Raw genomic sequence first — 19,618 nt, 5'->3', positions numbered from 1 at the left:
GCTGTCTCCTGGTTCCTCTCTGTTACCTCTCTAGCTGAAACAGCCAGAATTGGGTTCTGGATTTGCTTTACTGAAGAGCACCTCCCTGGCTCTTTCCCCCTGTCCCAGAAGTTTAGATGGGTTTTTGCTGTGAACAAGATTCCAAACTGTTACTGCTGCCTTTGTACTTGATGTGTCAGCAAGAGCTGGTAATAGGGCTGCAAAGCCTTTCTGATAAATGAAAGAAAGCACTTAAAACAACACTGTCAAGGGTTTTTTGAAGATGGAATGAGTCTTATATGTGGGAATTGGGGTGCAAGGAAATAAATTAATAAAGTAAGCATCTTTTTGCCTAATGGGAAAAAAAGAATCATAACTTCTTGGCAGAAAGAGTGAGAGAACATTTTAAAACTGTCAAGGCTGCTGATACTTAAGTTGTAATCTTAGATACAGCAATCTGGGTTCCTGTTCATGCCTTTAGATGTCATCAATAACAGTTTCAGTAAATATCCTTTGCTGCAAGTCTATCCTTCCTTTTTTGAGAAATCATTGAGTTTCTCATATGTGTCTCTTGTCATTCCTGGTGTGGGATCACTGGCCTGACAGGTAGGGAAAAAGTATCATCCAGAAATCTTTTGTTGAGTTGTGTTTATGTAGAGGGGTTGTGCTGGTTCACCAAAATATAAAAATTTCCCAAGGCTTAAATTCTTTTTCCCAAGCTGCATCTTGGTGATAATTTCCTGCTCTTCTGTGGTGTGGAGGGCTGATCTTGGCCAGCTACTTTTTATCTCTCCTTCCTCAGTGGGAGAGGGGAGAAAATCATACGAAAAAGCTCAATGATTGAGATAGAGGCAAAGAAATCACTTGCTAGTTATTGTCATGAGCAAACCAGACAGGGTGGAGAAGATGAAATTTATTGCCAGTTAAAATAGATGTGAATGGTGAGGAAGGTGGACAAAAATTGAGACATCTGCCCATGTCCATGGGATCTGGGTGTCAGATGGGATTTCACTGAATGAGGATGGGTCACCCTTTTCCCCCTGGCAGTGTGGGAGCTGTGGCTTTGGAGGGCTCTGCCCAGGTCTGGGTGTTTGTCTGGCACTCCCAGACGCACTCGCTGTCCCTGGGGGAAGTTGTTTCATGTCCCTGATTGCGGAGGGACAGGCACGGGGCGCCGGGTGTTTCTCAGCCCTGAGGCTGAAAGGTGTTTCCCGTGTTTGCCCTGCCTGTTTGGCTCAGATTAGCTGGAGCTGGGCTGTGGGATCAGGTGACTAATCACCTATAAGCCCACTAATTAAGCAATGGGGTAGGATAATGGCATGCTGCAGCTTTCTGGTGACATGCTGGGTGACATGCTGAGCTCTGCTGAGGAGCTCCAGGGGCCTTGGTGCCATGGAGTGTCATATGGCAGTGGGAAACACCCATGCCATGGAGGACAGGTCAAATTTCTTCCTTCAATGACTAAGATATTATTGGGCACAAAGTTATTTTGGGGGAAATAGTCCTTGGATTAATCCTTTAACAATTTAAAAGAAAATTATTTAAACAAACCCTCACTGTAATCGATCCTTGGCTTAATCCACGAGGAGCTAAATGGGAATTTGTGACCCAGGATCCTGCAGTGGCTCTTCCCTGAGCGTGGCTGCACCTGGGGGAGGCCTCCTGCTTTCACAGATAACACCAGGCCTGAGTAACCCTGACATTTAAAAAGGGAAAAATTAGTTTCTTTATCAGCCAGCTGAAATTGGAACTTGCAGAGGGAGCAGAGGAAGCTCTGGGAGAGGCAGCATAAAAATAGTGTGTTATTATTCTTCAGATGAGGCTTTATGTCGCAAAAGCGTGTCATGGACAAAGACATCAAATTCCACCTGCTGTTTCTTTGTGTTTAAATTGAGAAAGTAATACATGTTGAATCAAGGATGTGTATTTTTCACCACTGTTAACATTTCTCTTGACACTGCTTTGACAACAGTGAGAACAGTTGCTGGAGGGGAGACACAGCAGGGCTGCCGTGCTCAGGAAGAGGTCTTGGGGAAGGAGTTGCTGGCCTGGGCACTGACACTGTGTGGATTTACAGCATTTGATTCCTGCCATCTCCTTAGTTTGTCCCCACAGGCATCACTTACATGGCTTTCTTGCTTCCTAGCTGCTGGAGTTGGGATAAACCCCTGGTTATTTGGTCTTGTAAAGTGGTGGTAGGTGTTGAGCACTTTTACTGTAGGTAGGAATGAAGGGGGTTTCAGTTTCAGCAGGGATGTGGTGGTGGAAATGTTCTTTGGAAAAGCTGAAAGGAATGATGCAGTTTAGTGCGTGACTTCATGATCTGAGGGAGAGATGAGCTTGTGGATGTGGCTCCAGCAGGGAAAAGTGAGAGCAAATTATTCTGGAAGCCAGATGAAGTACATGCCTCTTACTTTCACCTGAATGTGAAACCAAGATATGGCAAGCTGAGCAAATAATATAGGACTTCATATCTCCAATGTAAAACTGCTGGAAGGTTTTCTTCAAAAATGCAAAAACAAGCAAAAAAAGAACTCCAACAAAATCCACCAGCGAAGGTATTAATTCAGTGACATTTAAAAGCCCCAAAAGCTCAATTTTTCTGCTGTCTGAAATGAGATCAGATGCTCATTGCCACTATATAGGGAGCCCTGGTAAACAAACTGCATTGATTTCAACCAAACAAATACAGCAAACAATTAAACAAAGTGGGCTCTTACCGGTTACTTGAGCAGCCTTGGTTTGAGGAAAACGGCATTTTTATAGGCAAGAACTAAATAGTTGTGGAAATGTTTGACTTCTCCAAATTTGCTTTCCAGACTAACCAAAAGTAAAAAAAAAAGGGGGGTTTTTTCCTGAGCTGTGTTTTGATAGGAACAAGCTTGCTTGGGAAGCAGCTAAACACAGGGCTGCTTGTGTCAATCTCCTCCATGCCATCAGGTGTGTTTAGCTGGATAATACACCAGGGAGATGGAAACATAATCGGGCTGCTTTGGTATCCTCTGCTTGCCGGCTTGCATTCTGCTGGAGAATCCTGTAAAGCCTTGGGCCGTGCTGGTGATTGTCAGGGTCCTGGCATGCACATGCATAATGCATGCACGGGGTGCAGGTGACACTGAGAGACGGGGTTCAGAGTAGGGATTGCAGGAAGACTAATAGGTTTAAGGAAATAGCATTTTTTGCCTCTTTTAAATAATTGGGTTTCTTTCATTTTTAAAATGTCTGACAGTTTTTTGCTTAGCACAAAGCACTTTATATTCTAGGTCTTGCCACCCAGACAACTGCTATTTTCTCTTCCACTTTCTGTATTTGCCATTGGCTCTGTCATGTGTAGGGTATAACAAGGTTTTATGAACACCTGCTTTGCATTGTTTGGGGTCTTTTCCCTTTCTGTTTTCCTCTTTGCAAAAACTCCACAAGCTTTGCTGAGAAATAGAGTACCAGTAGGCTTCCAAGCAGGTGTCTTGGGAAGGAAGCTGCCTTGCCAGGGTGTACTGAGGAGCTGGAATTTGTCTGACAGCTTTTGGGGAAGGACCTGTCTTTGCCCTGAAAACAAAACACTGTCTCTCACGGCAGTGGATTTTGGTTTACTTACAAAAATCAGACCAGTTTATAAGGGTGGATTGAGTTTGCTACAAGCAACTGCACTTTTCTTGCAACCTCTTCCAGTCAGAGCTGGGGTAATGTTAGCCTTGAGGATCTGCCTTATCTGGGTTTTATTGTGTTGTTGCTCTGGTAACAGCAAGTCTTATACCTTTATTAAAGGAAGCAGGGATATTTTATTTTACTCTCTAGACTCCAATCAAAGGGAAATGTTGAGGTTTCTTTCTACCACATTTTTGCTGTTAGCAGAAAATTTGTACTTGCTCTGCAGAGAGCAATTTCGTGGCAGAGAGCAATTTTTTGTTTTAAATTTGGCAAATAAAGATCAGGACTTGCAAGAATACTTTGTGTTCATATTCTAAGTAAAACTTTGGGTTTTAATCCAGTCTTTAAAAATGGGGGAAATTCTATAGGAGACTTGAAGTCAGGAAGAAATAAACCTTATTAAGCACTTTGTATACACTCAGTGCCATGCTCTTTTATCAGCTTCAATTCAGAAATTGTCTCCAAGGCTTTTGACTGTTTTGGAAACAGGTCTTGCAGTGACAAGGTAGCTGTTGGGAAAGCTGATTGTCTTGAGCTGTCACTATGCTTTTCTGTGTGCAATTACAGAGTTATATTGAGGCAGTGCTTGAAGTGGTGTCTTAGTCAAGTCACACTTTATTGTACAGGCTCTAAACCTGGAAAAAAACACAGATGATCACTTGGTAAAGAAGAACAATTCTGATGCTGCCTTTGGTTTTGTGAGCCTCTCTGTACATGCTGTTGCGGTATACTAGTGCCCTGCTTTGAATGGGATTGGTTTTTGCTCTATCCATCCAAAGGAAGGCTTTTCTTTTTGCTGCTTCAGTTGAAATCCCTCTTGCCCAGTGTTTCTATTCAGAAAAACTGTAAAGCCTCATCAGAGGACTACTGTTTCATCTGGATTTAGAAGCAGTTGATTTTGGTGTTCATGGATTTAGTACAGTTTTAGTTATTGTTTTACATCCAGTTTAATTTGATCTATAGTCTTAAAATCAGAATGGTCAAATCAAGTGTTCATTGTTGTGTTTTGTTTTTTGTTGCAGGGAAGTTATCCAGTATGGGAAGATTTTATAAATAAAGCTGGGAAACTGCAGTCTCAGCTTCGGTAAGTTTTATGTTACACAGTCAAGATCCCCTACAGTTCCTTGGATGTGCAAACATTAAGATTAAACACAGCTTTTGCAAGGATAATTTTCTAAGCATGTCCTAGTAAAATTGTGCATATTTCTTAGTCAACACCTGCATGTAATTTTTTAAATACTACTACTGGTGTTTTATCATATTTAGGAAAATTCAAAATATGCCACCAACTATACACAATAAATATAAAATGAACTAAATTCGATGGATATTGATGAAAAATTGGAAAGAGTTTACTGTTGTTTAGCAAATACACATTTGGAATTAGGTCTGTGTTACCCTTTTTATTAGTGTAGAGTACAAAGGGGTTATGTGGGAAGAGGGCTCAAAATATTAAAAAATCTTTGGTAGCCTTAACAGTATTTTCTTCTGACTTGAAAATGAAGATAATTGTTTTGCTGGATCATACATTGGTGATTATTAAAACCTAAGGATTTGGGGTATACTTTGAAAATGACATTCTGGATTTTTTGATATATGGCAGAAGTATCACACTCAGACCAATTCTACCTCTAGAATTCATTCATTTGTAAATTTGTTTCTGCTGATACAAATACAAGCTCCATTTCCTCACAACTCTCCCTAAACCACAATCTCCTCTCTGTTCTGCAGAGCACCAGTTTTTTTCCCCAGCAGCTGTGGTGGTAACAGGTTATTGGCAGTCTGGTTTGTGGTTCTGTGTTGCATTATGAACCATTTCCCAGAGAAGCTGGGGGTTTGCTTCATTTCCCCTAAACAGCTGGAATATGCTGTTCTGCTACACTGTGCCTAATGTGCCACACTTGCATGTATTTTTTTTTCCTTTTCCATCAATCATGTCACAGTGAGTATGGAAGATGTAGAGGAAGTAGAGAAGGAGGAAAAATGGAGAACTTTCCTAGCATTTTGTACTCTCCAAACACAGGCCTTCTGGGATGGCATGAGACACAGTTTTGTTTATTTCCCAGTCCTGTGGTGTTGCATTCTGTCAGTGCAGTGCTACAGGAACATGCAAGCAGGCAGCCTGAAAGCCTGTGTTCGAGGATTTGCTGTTTGTTTCTAGCAAATGTGAGCCTTTTACTGCTGTTTCATTTCTGTGTGCTCTGATAAAGGACAGCAGATGCCATTTGAGCTGGAGCCAGATCTTTCTGGATCTTGTTACTGGGGAAATGGAACTTTGTTATTAGCAATATAATTAATAATTAACAACATAGTACATGAATAACAGGGTGACCCACAAGTTTGGAAGATGAACATCACAAACAGTGTTAAGGAAAATTTTAGAAAATATTTTCTGGTTCCAGGGCCCAATATTGCTAGCTAGCTGTCAGGGTGGGGGGTTTGCCCTCCCTTTAATCTCCTGGGCATGTGGAGAGTCCTTATGCATTTGCTTGGTCCTGTCATGCCTGGGGTGGTTTTTTCTGTGTGTGTTCAAATCTTTTGTGCTGTCAGTAGGCCATTTACCACACTACCAGTTATGTCCTCTGTACCTTGAGCATATTTGGAGTGAGACTTGCATAAAATCTGACCTAATTAAGCAGTCCTATGGTCTTTCTGGCTGAGGATCAGCTTCCCTGCAGGTCTGCTGGGTTTTTTGAGGCTACCAAGGAACTCTTGAAACAAAGTGAATGTGATAGTCCCTGTTCTGGATTTTGCTTGAAAAGGCTGACTGACACCACCAGGAGAGAAAATCAGAGTTACTGTTAGAAAAGATGTGCAGAAACAGAACCATGAGGTAACTGTGGAGAGGGCACAATTGTAGAGCCCTGGCCTACTTTCTCTTTAATTGGGTCAACCAGACTATAAACCTTCAGAAATTGGGACTGACCTGAGGTGTTCAGGGCTCTGGGGCATGCTTATCTAGAACAAACGTGTCTGGAAATGGTAACTCACGTTTGCTGTCCCCTTGAACAGATCTGTCCAGCACAGGTCTGGGGGTGCTTTCCACACGTGGAGGGAGATTGGGCTAGGGAGGTTGACACTTTGGATTGTGAAGTCTGAGGTTGCTGCTGTACCTCTCAGGAAGGGTCCTGCTTGGAGGAACACTAGATCAGAAAGGGGTTTTGGTAATTTTGGGGGTTTGGGGGTTGGTGTTTTTTTGTGGGTTTGAGTTGTTTTGTTTTTTTTTTCTTGAAATGGAGGGGTTTTTTTTCTTCTTTTCCCACTTTTCCATTTGTCCAAGAACTCCAGACCAGTCTGATTTCCAAAAAATTTTCTGTTTCAAGGGATGCTCATGCTCCCCACATGAAAAATGCAGGCAATTGTTTGGCTAGGATCCTAGATAAAAAGAAGTTCCTGCATGTTTATTCTTAAAATATGCATGCACCCTGAAAATAGCAGTGGCTATAATTTGTTCACTAATGGGTGGAGTATAATGTGTGTTAGATTTGTTTTTCATGTTTGACTGCTTAATATTAGTTCTTCAGAGGAAATCAGCTAGAAGGAGGGTGGCTGTGCTCTTTTGAAACAGCACCTGTCCTGTGCAATTCTCAGCATGGAATTAGCGTGGCTGCCTCCAAGTCCATAGTGCTAACACAAAGCAAGGAAGGGATTAAGAAATGAAGGAGGGAAAAGGCTAAGTTCAGATATAAAAGAGCATACTTTTTGTGGCCTCTGCAAGTTCACAGTGTTATTCTTTATAAGCCTAAATGTTTTTGGCAGTAATTAAATAGGCATCAATGAGACACTGCTAATGTTTTGTTATCTGTATGCATTTCAGGACTACAGTAGTAGCAGCTGCTGCCTTTTTGGATGCCTTTCAGAAAGTGGCTGACATGGCTACTAATACACGTGGTAAGCAGATGTGTCAATATTGAGTTTAACAGAATGCTGTGTGGTTTATACCATTTGTAGTAATAAAAAGAAGTCTTGTTACGTTGACAAGCAGATCTGTGAGACATCTGTTAGATGGACTTGCACTTTGAAAAAGTGGCACGTGAAAAAGGAAGTTGTCTTTACTGAAAAAAAATGCTGGAAACCTGTAATTTAAATGTGTCATCAATCATGTGAACACTTCTTAATTACCATTTGAATTATACGTTGATGAATAATATTTTAGAAAGCAAGATTTACAGAAATCTGTATTCACTAACGCCTCTGTACCTTGTGGAAATGTAAAAGGCTTGATACTCAGCTGGAATAAATAACTGTGGGGCTGCTGGAGACAGAGCAGACACTGGCTGATGCTATGGCCTTCAGGGTCTGCCAGTAATGATGACAGTGACCTGTACTTAGATCTGTGAGCAAAGACTTTGTTTGTGATTCCCCTTTAAGTCTGATGTTCTTGGTCAAACTGAGTTTTCCTGGGCTGTGGGCTTCTCTGGGTAGCAGTCTCAGCTTATTGGTGAGTATGGAGAGCCAGAATAGTGCAGCTGGCATTCTTTCCAGCCTGCTGAGTTGGAAGGAGACAAAAGGCTGCTTCTCTCTGATGCTGGATGCCCAGTGACCAAGGCATCATGTGCAGATGTCCCTGCAGTGATGTAGGGCATTCCCCATGGTCACTGTCCTTGGACTGCTGCTGAAGAGTAAATCCAGAGTGCAGATAAATCACTGCTGAGGGAGCAGCTCTTGGTCACCTCTAACCCTAAAGGTTTTGTAGCATTTTTTAAAGTCCTAATGTGCTATTGGCATTTGACTTGGAGAGTAAAAAAGTAATATTGCTGACATGAAGGGTGTTCATTCCCATTAGCAGAGTGCAAGCTCAGTCAGACTTCCTTTACCTCTGGCTTACAGGAGGAGTGGCAGCTGCTGGAGTGAGTTCCAAGTCAGAATGACAAGAGGGAAAAATACTTCTTTTTCCTGTCTAAAGCTAATATTTACATTCTGATAAGAAGATCCTCATTATATGCATACCTACTGTAAATTAGAGGTAATCTACTCACATAAAATAATAAACATGACTGAAAGTGGAATAAACTAAGGAAGAACTTCACTTGGATTTCTAACATGTCCTTCCTTCAAGCATATTCTCTTTCTTCTGTTCTCCCCAAGGGGAAACAAAGTCAGTGACCAAAATCCTCGAGACTTGTCTTCTAGCTATGCTGGCAGGCTTATAGGACTTTCATTGAGATACCAGAATGACTGAAACTTTTCCCACTCTCAAACAAAAATGGCTTGTGTGGGTTCTTGAAGGCTATTTTGCACTTTCTGCTGTGTCGTGTCTTGTCTCTTATCTCTTCGAACACATCCTTTACAAAAGGAGCTCTGTGAATCCAGGCATGCCAAATTTGTATAGCTCCTCTGTTCTGTCTTCTGCCTTTTCTGACTGAAAGGATAGAAGGGAATTTTGGTTTTATTTTTAGGAAGTGATGTTCTGGGCAATGAATCAAAACTCCAAGTTAGCTGCTGGTTGTGATCTGCCACCCAACCCAAGTTCCATTTGTGCCCATTCAAGTTTATCTCTGAGGTTGCACCTTGCTCCTTTAACAAATACTGATCATTCTACCTTGCTGTGGACAAGGATAAACACCTGTCCCCATGGAAGGTGATGGCAAAAATCCCTGTGACTTATGAGGGCACAGTTCAATAAAAACATATTTTGCCATCAGTTTAAGGAATTCTATTCCAAAACTGAAACAGAAAAACTTAATATTTTTTTCTCTGATATGGGAATTTTAGCAGGTTCTCAGTTTTCCCTTTGAGTGGTTACCTAAAGTGAAAAATCCTTTCTTAAATTTTCCCTGTTACTTACCCAGTATGTAAAATTATGTATCTGATCGTCTAATCAAACATCTGGCTGTGTTCCACCCTGTTTAGAGGGTTAACAGATAAACCAAAGTTTACAGTTAACAGATTAACCAAAGTGAGACCAAGTCATGTTCAGCTGCTGGGGATAAATGAGACTTGAGTAGCACTTCCCATGACAAAGGAGGCAGGGAGGTTGGTATATTTTACATCATGAGGCTGGTTTATCATTGCATGAGCCAAATGCTTCTTCTGGGAACTAACTGTGTATGGAAATGCTGGAGCAGGTGCCTGCTCTGGAGGGACAGTGTTAGTTCCTTGTAGGATGACTGAAGTGTTGTGAAGCTGGTGCTGCCTTTAATTTGTAATTGCTTGTAGTTCTACAGAAAGTGGCCTGTTATTTTAAGACTCATTGATCTAGCCGATGAAAGTGTTTTATCAGTCAACAGAAGAACTCTGGCTACTCTTTAATCTGTTTGCAGCAGCATTAGCTTTGAAAGAAGAAAAAGTGTTTGCCTGGATATACATGTGCATACACATGCAAGGGGAGACACTCTCCTTTCAGTCACCAAGTGTTCAAGAATGAGAGCTTATTTCCATCATTGCCAGTCCCTGTTCCAGCTGGTAGCCTTACCTTGTGTGCCATTACTGCTGTTCCCAAGCACTGTCTTTGCTCTTCTGGTGCATTGTTCTCTCCAAGCCATTTACTTCCTTCTAATCCTGCAGTGGTAGCAATGTTAATCTTCACGTTCCCATCTGGAGCTCAGAAGGCATAACTGGAGCTCTGCCTGTGGTCAAACCTGATTGGATGAGTCAGATAACCTGTACTTTGCTGTATTTTTTTCTCTTGGTAGCTTCTGAAGTAGGAAAAGCCCTGAACGTGAAGTACCTGATGTTTTGTGGTGACTCAATACACAAATTAATTCCCAACCAGCTCCTTTCAGCTTTTGCTTCCCCCTTTGCTGTCTCTCCATTTTGATGTGCATCAACCCAAAGTTGTCTCTTTTTTCCTCAGTTTACTTTCCTTGGTTCAATGCTTTGATTTTAGCCTGACAAGGGAAAACACAGGGAAATTAATTCTGATGCATGTATCACCAAAATGTTAGATTTCTGTGGGTCTGGTCATCTGAGAATCATCATTTGAGTGGGGGAGATTGTTAAGTTATGTTGCTAATTTAAAGTAATGCTAGCTGTATAGCAGTGTGTGCTGTTTTTGCTGGCATCAGAGATTTTTGAAAACAAAATTCCTTCAGATGTTTTGATTTTTGAGCTCTGACAAAATAGAGACATCTATGTAGCAGTTTTTGTTGTTCAAGCTGCATCTGTTTGGCATACAGCCCAGCAGAACTTGGTAGTCTGCAGTGAATCTGTATTATCTCTCACTATGATTATTAAAGAGAATGCTTACAAAATATTAAATGAATGAGGTGCTTCAGGGTACCTTTAAATCCTTAATATTCCTTAAATAGTGTAATAATAACTCTTGAATACCTTAAAAGTGAAGTTTCCTTTTGGGGAGATGTGTGCTCATGAGTTTTGGTTCAGGCTTTTTTAACATGGCTTATTTCTTTCAATATTTGAGATTCTGAATGTTTTTACCTGCATCAATTCTAACTGAAGCATGGAAGACATTTAAATCTAATTTAATTTAATTTGTTTACCTGATTATTTGTGCAATAAAAATATATTCCCTTATGAAGACAAGAACTGTGCATCACAAATACTGTGTTTATATGTGATATATGTTCAAGTTGGCTTTCAACAGTTTGTAAAAGGGCGTATGTAAATTGCTTTGCTTTTTGTATGCTAGTCTTCTTCTGCCTCTGCTGCATTTGAATGTCCTTTGTAGATAAGTACTAGAGCTCAGGAACTTGAAAAAGTAGGTGTGAAAAGTGACTATCCTCCTTGTGTTATGAGGGAGATTAATGTGAAGATATGCACACTTCTTATATATCCACTTAATTCACCATCAGCAGCTTCCCAATAAAACCTTGCCCCAATCTTGCCTACCTGCACAGGTGTAAATTAAAATTTATGGAAAGATCATCAAAAAGCTTTGATTTACTCAAGCTTAAAATTGATCTTCAAAGTGAGATTGTTAATGAGGCAGCTGATACTCAAGTCTTGTGGTTTTTTGTTTTTCATTCATATTGAAGGGTTTTGCATATACATAGGTGTGCCTGATATTAGCAGATTAGTTAAATCACTTCAAGAGGGTGTCAGTGTATCACACAGCTTTCTCTGGCCAGCTGGATTCCATGCATTGTAATGCTGTTTGAAGTTCCCTCTTGGCAAGTGCTACTAGAGGTATGTTTTCCCTGCCTTTGGTAATTCTGACATCTAGTATGTTTTCCATCTCTTTCATTTTACAGATGTCTGAGAGGATTTTAAGGCAATGCAGTGTTGCAGGACATTCCACTTGAGCAGGAGACCCTTTCTGCTGGACTGAGGGTTTTGAGATCAGGGAGGACATTGTGGGTAGTCAGCCAGCTACCAAGGGGCACTGAGTAGATTTGGAAGCAAAACTCAGTCTGTGTCTGCATGGCATGCAGCAGCAGCAGGGACCAAAATCAGCACAGTAATTTTAATGTTACCCTTTCAAGGGGTCGGATATATCAGTGTGGAAGAAGTGCTACATTAAAGTGCCTGCACTTTTTTCAGGCCTCATTAAATTTCAACAGCACACAAAAATGTAAATATGGTTTAACACTTTTACTTATAAAATTAAATTTGATTAATATTTGTGAGTGTCTATGTCAGGTAGCTCTTCTGTGGCACTACTCAGTGACTGCTCTTCATGTTTAATAAGGCTGCTTAAAATAGTACCTTTGCTGCAGATTGGTGTTCCTGGACAGACTCTGCATCCATGTTGTTCCAGGTAGTGTGTAAGTACCCCTTCAGACACCCTTAGTCTGGGTGATCCATTGTTATTTTGGCCAGGATCTATATTGTATGTACTGAAGTGGTTTCCCAAGGTGCCAAGCTGCACAAAGTGTTGCAGGGCTGGAATTATCTGTGAGCTCCCAAGTGAGTGTGCTTAGGCATCCTGAACCAGGAGCTCACTGCAAATATGGCAGAGTGTGAGCCAAGGTAGGGTAGGGTCTTGGTGCTACAGCAAAATGTAATGGACAGTACTGAAGGGTGTTTTCTATTGATTTATTTATTTCCATGAGGGGAAAAAAAAAGATGGAACAGAAGTGAAGGCTGGGGAGGAGAAAGACATCACAATCTACAGCAATAGACATACAGCTGTATAACATTTCTGAAATGGACTGGTTTGCTCCTGGCTATGGACTGGGGAGATGTGATGGTGATCTGTGCCTAATTTCAGAGTGAAAACAAAGCTGGTCACAAGAGGAAAGGCATTCTCATTGTCCCATTCCTTCGTCTGACTCCTCTTTAATTTCAGATATTCATACTCAAATAGCAAAACCTTTGTTTGAGCTTCCTGTCAGATAAGATACGACTGTCATAAGTACTTATTCTCCTGTGGAGTCTTTGAAGAAAAATAATACAGTCCAGACTTTTCCTTTGTGGATTTTCATATATAAAATAATCAGGAAGAAAAGTATTAAAATGAGCCATTCAGTCTTCCATTATGTTTTCATGAAGGTGTTGCAAAATGCAGGACCAAAATCAGAATCACTGGCAGATAATTTTGAAGCTGGATGCATATTACATATCTGTTGTGTTTGGAGAAATGGGACTTGGATATTCTGCTTAACAACAGCTAAAACTACAAATCACAAGGCCATGTTGTGTTACTCACTGTTTCTGTGTTCTCACCTCTCTCTAGACCAGTAGCAAATGTCAGTCCGTGTTTGTCACCATGTGTGTCGTCCTGAGAACTCTGCTTCTGATGTGAGCCCCTTTGGCTGGAGCAGACAAAATGGGTTGAACATCTAAAATGGTCAAACACAAGAGAAATGGTTTGGTTATTAATGATTTTATACTTAGGGCTGGAAAGAGCTGCACTGCAGGTAAAACATTGCCATTGTCTTTTCTTTGGAGAAGTGCAGGCACTGCAGCTTAAAAAAATCTTACTTATTTATGCCTTATTTTTTTCCTTGAGGTCAAGACAAAATCTAGCTCAGGGTCATTGACAACATTTGTGCTGATTTATCCTTACCTAAGGAGTAATATTCAGGGCAAAAGTGAAAGATAATTGCTATAATAACTTACATAGTCAGATGTCCCTTTGTAAAGTGCAGAGAGTGACACAGGAGTGGAGTTTGCATTTGCCTTACAACCCAGTATTTTTTTGAGCTTGCTGAGGTGCTGAGAGACTGAAATGTTGTTAGGAAAGGGTGTAAAGCCACCAGGTGATTGTGTGTGCTAAACAGAAAATTTGAATCCAAGACCAGCTTCTATGAGTGGGGGAAAAAAAAGGGCGAGGGATGAAGAAGCAAACAAACTTCTTTAGTACCTTGTCCAAGAAGTGGGCTGGTGTGTTAAGATAGCAGTGGCTGGACTTTTTTCACATGACTGAATGTAAGTCTGCTCACTGTCATCTGAATTGGAAATCATTGGGAGTGTGGGGAGGGGGAACAGCTCAGAGTTAATTTTTCATACACTTGGTTGTGGTTCTTTCTCCTTACTTATACAGCTGTGTTGCTTTTAGGAGGGTAGAATATCAGATCCTGGTTTTTCTGCAGGCTTGGGATGGATGGATTGATTGTTGTTTCCAGCTACATTATGAATTTATATCTCTGTGGGCATCTTCACACAGAGCACCTACACTTCAGTAACTAAATACTGGTTTTGTAGCTGTAAAGAATTTTCTCAGTCTTGGCAACAGAACCAAACTTTTAATGTCTTAATCATCCAGTTTGGGAAGTAATGAGGATAAACTGTAAGTGGCTTTAGGATTTCCTTCAGATGATTTATTAGTTTAGATGCAAAAGCATCCTTTTGATGATGGGATGTGGATTTGAAAGTGGAGGCTGAGGTTTTGGTTGGTGGTTGATTTTCCCAGTGTAGCACGTTTCTGTGGTGGGAGATCCCCTTTCAGGCTAATTCAAGCAGCCTTTTGATGTGATAAATTACTAGTTGGCACATAGTTACAATCCTGTAGTAATCACAACAAGGGAGTTGTTGCAGCTCTTATTTATTTTTAATCTGTCACCAGCTGGGTAACAAAGGTAGCTGAAGATCTGCTCTCATAGAGTTTTATTTAGTATCTTTTTTTATTTGCCATACAAGAGAAAGGGAAGTTCTGTGTCATGGGAAGAGAATTAGAAAATCAGTTCAGACTAAGCAAGTTTTCTGTGAAGTAGGGTAGTGCTTCTTGCCTCATGTACCTTGCCCATAACAATCTGTGGAGGCTGTGGAGCAGTTGCTGAGCTTCTGTGCCCTTGTGCTTTGTCCCTCACAGCTGCCTGGAAATGCAGGTTTGGGGTTGTCCTTTTCTTGGTCACCTCAGTGGTGGCTTCCTAGAAGACATATGTTGGTGAAGTATCAGATTTGATGCTGTCAGCTGGCTTCTTGCAAACTCTCCAGACCTGGAGGTGTGAGTGTGACCAGAGTCCTGCAGTTCACCTCACTGCACCCCAGTCCACCTGTCCTAAAACCACTTGTGAAGTTCCTTTGTATCAGCAAGGCAGTTTGTGCAAAGGCTGTGACATAAAATGTGTGCTTTCACTTGGGGTGTCTTCTCCAATTCCCTCAGTCTATTCCTATCTTGGCTGTACAGAAACTGTGTTTGTTTCTAATGACATGAGGGAGCTATACAAAAAGTGAAATTACAAGCTGCAGCAGACTAATTGTGAGTGGAGCGTCCATAACAATGTACTCCATCTAATCATTAACAAAAGCAGTAACAAAAGTCATTTTCTGAAGCAGCAGTGACATTTGCATTGTCTAACAGGTTTTTTTTTGCTCTCCATAATTCAGGCTGCCTCCCAGAAGGATGCTCTTCCACACATTTTCGTAGGTGTCAGGCCCGTAGATCGTATGTGTTCACTCTGTGTGTGTCCATGCAAACGAGTGTGCTGCTGCCAGGTGATTTACTCTGTGATATGATTCATCTCATGTTTGCATACCTGCTGCTTCTTGGGAAGCAGTGCATGTTCATGGTAATAATGAGGTCTTGCTTAAAAATAGACCAGCTTCCTTCATTTTCTTGTCCTTCTGTTTGCTTGATGATTTGTCGGCTGTTGCCAGCACAAATGTTTGTCCCTGTTGCTGTGCAAGCTGTTCACCCCTTCCCTCCTCCCTTCATGTTAGTTTTTTTCACTGAAGCACTTCCCTGCTCTTTTCTTCCCTGGTTGATGTAGTAAAACCTGCCCTGTTCAGGCTTATAGGCTCATTTAGAAAGGTGAGGAAGAGTCCCCCCCACTGTTTGTTGAATTTCAGTAGAAAATTCAGTTCTGCCTGGGACAAGAAGTGAATTGTGCTGTGTGTCTTCCTCTTCCACCCCCACGCACGATGGAGTCCAACCTGTAGAACTACTTCTGAAAAGTTAGAATAATATTACCTCACTGTTTCATTTCAGGGCTCAGAGTCCTCCCTCTTGTCTTTGTGCTTTCTACAACAGTTTTTTTCTACAGATTTATCTGTGACCTGCCTTCTATTCAGGTTGTTTTTTTGGACAGGGTGGAGAAGGAAAGGAAGATGGGCTATTTCCAAAGAAGCCCTGGGTTGTGACCTGACAGTACTTCCTGTAAAACGTTTGGACTGTCTGTACTTGCATACATGCTTAAATCTTCCTACTGCTTTGCAATTGGTGCTTGTTTTATTGTTTTCAAGATGGGCTTCTTGCATGTAAAAATGAGTACGTTTTCCAGTCTAATGAAGCCACTGAAAAATGCTGCCACCTTTCCAGCATCCATCCCAACTCAAGCTTTGTGGAAACCACTTCAAAACTAGGAGCAGTGGCAATTGTGTGCGTGGGCACGTTCATCTGCAGTGTCGTGGGGTAGAAGAGGTCTGAGTTTGTACAATCAGCCCCTGCAATTGTTGTGAAATTCTCCTCTCCCGCAGCATTTATTACTATGTAAAATTGAAATCTGCATGATTTCCTGCTGTGAGCGCCTGTGCCGAGGGACTGGTTTCTATAGTAACTAATATCAAGGAGTTGGCTGGGACTTTAGTTTGGAGCAGTATTTGAGCCTGTTCTGCAGTTCAATGCAGCCCTGTGCGAGTACCTGATGGATGACAAGCAAGCAGGCAGGTTTGTGGCTGCCATTACTACAGCAGTGGTGCTGTGCACCTTGGTGTGTACACTGAGGGCTAAAAATAGGCATTTTGCAAAATGGAGCTGGAGGTGAGGAGGGGGGATGTCTTTTTCTCTAACACCACTCCCCTGCCTTGGCAGAGCTGCCAGATGGAAGCACTGAAGAATACATAAATGAGTGTTTGTCCTGGAGTCACTTCAGCCCACCCTGAAGTGAAAGATATGCCTGGGAACTGGGTTCATTTTCTCCCAAGAGTAACAGCCATTGGTATTGCCATTACTCTGTTTTGAAGCAGAGCTGGTGTTTGTTCTGCTGAGTATGATAAATAGCATTGTTAATGTGTTTTTGTCTGCAGGACCATCTTCTGCCCTTACTTAGTCCCAGACACACCTGCTTAATGTATTTGATTTCACAGGGTTAAGCAGCGGTGAGAGTGTTAAAGCTTGGCTTGTAGAGACTGTAGGCTTTCAGGGTGCCAGGCAATATGCAAAGTCTGATTTGCACCATTTACAGTTAGTCCAGAATTAGTCCAGGGGTCGGGTGCATGAAAATGAAACTGATTCTTCTATTTATTCTATCTTCACTTTTAAAATTTGAATAATGTGATGGAGGTGAGAAAGCAATACAGAGCAGTGCTTGCTATCCAGACAAGTCCTCTAAGTACAGAAACTGGACTTAGGCAGGCAGCAATGGTTTGGTCTCTTTTTTCCCAACCGCAGAAGTTCCCCAAATTGTGATGAGATCAAGCCTGATCTCTGAAGTAAACTTGGGGCATTGATGAAATAGTCTGAAGTGTGAAGATGTCATTTTTTATGATTGAAGGTTGTTTTTCCTGGCTGTGCTAGAAAAGGAGATATATTTTAGATATGCTTGTCTTCCAAGCCGTCTTCCCGCAGAAGCATCTCTGAGGAGAGGGTGAAGTTGTATGTCCTGTGTACCTATGGACATGGCCGTGTGTACACACAAGAAGTGCCATTTGCTCAGCCAGCTCAAGGGGAGCCTTCATTTGGCCACCCTCAGAGCAGCCTCTTACTCATTTGGTATTTAGGGATGCTGAAAGTGAGTGTAGAGAGAAAGAACTGTATGGTGGACAAAGAGGAGCTGGCTGTGTTGTGCTGGGGATATTTAGGGGACATCCAGTACATATGCATGAAAAAGCAAGGGGTTTTTATCTTTAAAAAAAATCCTTTCAGACAGGTCATCTTTTATATTCACTGTTTACGTCTGCAAGTCCATAGTAAAAGTATTACAGTGATTTTGAAAACCCCAATAAATAACTGGATTAAACTATTTGCGTCAAGAGAGTAATGATGCATTCGAATAATCGGAGAGAATTTGGCACTGAGATATGACCAGATTACAGTTTGAGAACTAGGATTGGAAACTGTTATTTAAGACTATAATGACTCATGATGCTGGGAAATTGTCTTCACCTTTGTTCTTGTGTTGAAGTTAAAAAATCTCCCTTTCTTTCAAGCAGGTACTAAGCAGAGTGCTGAAATGAGAATCTTAGAGTAAGACTTGGTTACATTTATGCAATATCGTGATGGAAGTCCAGAACGTTGAGTTGTTATAAATAAATTAAATCCCAAGTAAATTTAGTAAATGCTTTAAGTGCATATTGTGATGGATTATCCGTTTTCAATGCTTGTTCATTTTTTGCTAGTTTGCAAAATCACTGGAGTCCAGCAGAGCACATTTCTGTTGGATGCTGTTGTGACTGTGTATCCATTTTAAATCTAGGTTGTGTTGCATGGAGAATAGCAGCTCTGTGTGAGCGTTAGTCACTTTGGTTCAAAGGTAAAGAGTTCATGTGTAACTTATGGAGCTGCTGCAGAGGCAGGAGCCTTGGTTATGAATGTAGTCAAGGGAATGTTTTAGCTATTAAGCTGAAATGTAGCTTGCTGCTGGGGAAATGAGTGTTGTACTGAGTGTGTACTGTAATGCAAAGCCCTCCCCAGACTGTTGGGTTCAAGTGCACAATGTGTGCTCAGGACGGATAATTGATTTAGACGAACAGATTTTAATCTTTCATTGTAAGCTTGAGGCTGGCTTCACTCAGAGCTATAAACTCCATTTTTCTCAAGCTGCACTTTCACAAGTGTTTTAGCTGTTCTGTCTGAAGTGGCTGCCTGCTTTCAGAGACTTTGTTCTTCACAACATGTTTTCTTTGTTGGCAACCTTACTAATTTAACATGGCTTTCAAAATTAGGAGTGGGAGAAAAAGCCTTGTTCATGTATATTCCCAGCTAGAGTGAAAGTACTAAACTTGTGTGCATCTCTAGAGACAATGAAGAAACTGGTTGAGATGTTATTTTAGGGTGACTTTATGCACAGTGTAATTAAGCTTGAAGTTTAGGTCTAAGTATTTTAAAGCAAATGTAGTTGTTAGAATGAAGCTTTCTTGTTAAGGCTTTATGTTTATGTAGGGTTAATGGGGTCTCTCACAGACAAAAAGCTAATGCCTTCAGAACAGCAAAGAACCACCCATCTGCTCATCGTGAATACTGCTAAGGGATTTTTGAGCCTAAGTGGCAAGAAGTCTGTCCTGTCCTCTTAGGCTGGTTAATGAAGGTTAAAGCTTGGTCAGTTTAAGAAATTCATCTATTCAACATCCTTTCCAAAGCTCCTTGTTTCCAATGTTTACTGTTGCCTAATCTGTTTAAATTGGTCCGAATTTCAGCCTCTCTAGAGTTCAGTTTTTTAGGTTGTGATCATCATGGATAAAGCAATGTATGTTTTCTTGTTAATGCTTAACTTTTGTTTACTTCAAGTTAGTCTGTTTGGTTTCAACTTATTTTCATGTGTGATTTTTTTTTTTGGTCAAAAAAGGAAGCTGGACTCAAAATTTGTGCCTTCTAGGTGTACCTATAAAGTGAAAGATGTATGAATAACTTTCTTTAAGAGAAAAGGTCTCTTAGGTGGAACATATTCAGCATATAAAAAGCTTCTTGTGACCAATGGGAGTAAACATTAAACATTGATGATGGAGCTTTAAGTTGCATGGAAACAAACTGGGGCAAGTCAGTTCATTT

General features: G+C 41.1%; 1 protein-coding gene across 14 annotated transcripts in view; it reads left to right on the top strand.

The window, feature by feature from the left end:
- The window catches only part of MTSS1 (MTSS I-BAR domain containing 1), a 125,286-nt gene that overhangs the window by 11,686 nt on the left and 93,982 nt on the right, over window positions 1-19,618 (top strand). For all 14 annotated transcript variants that reach the window (XM_066566323.1, XM_066566260.1, XM_066566290.1 and 11 more), the window contains exons 2-3: window positions 4,650-4,711; window positions 7,445-7,518. In XM_066566323.1, the coding sequence (XP_066422420.1) occupies window positions 4,650-4,711; window positions 7,445-7,518 (136 nt within the window). The remainder of the gene's footprint in view (window positions 1-4,649; window positions 4,712-7,444; window positions 7,519-19,618) is intronic.

Source organism: Molothrus aeneus, chromosome 1 (assembly GCF_037042795.1).
Source record: "Molothrus aeneus isolate 106 chromosome 1, BPBGC_Maene_1.0, whole genome shotgun sequence".
NCBI lineage: Eukaryota > Metazoa > Chordata > Aves > Passeriformes > Icteridae > Molothrus > Molothrus aeneus.
The sequence above is the reverse complement of the archived record's forward strand: the minus strand, read 5'-3'. Positions and strand labels throughout refer to the sequence as shown.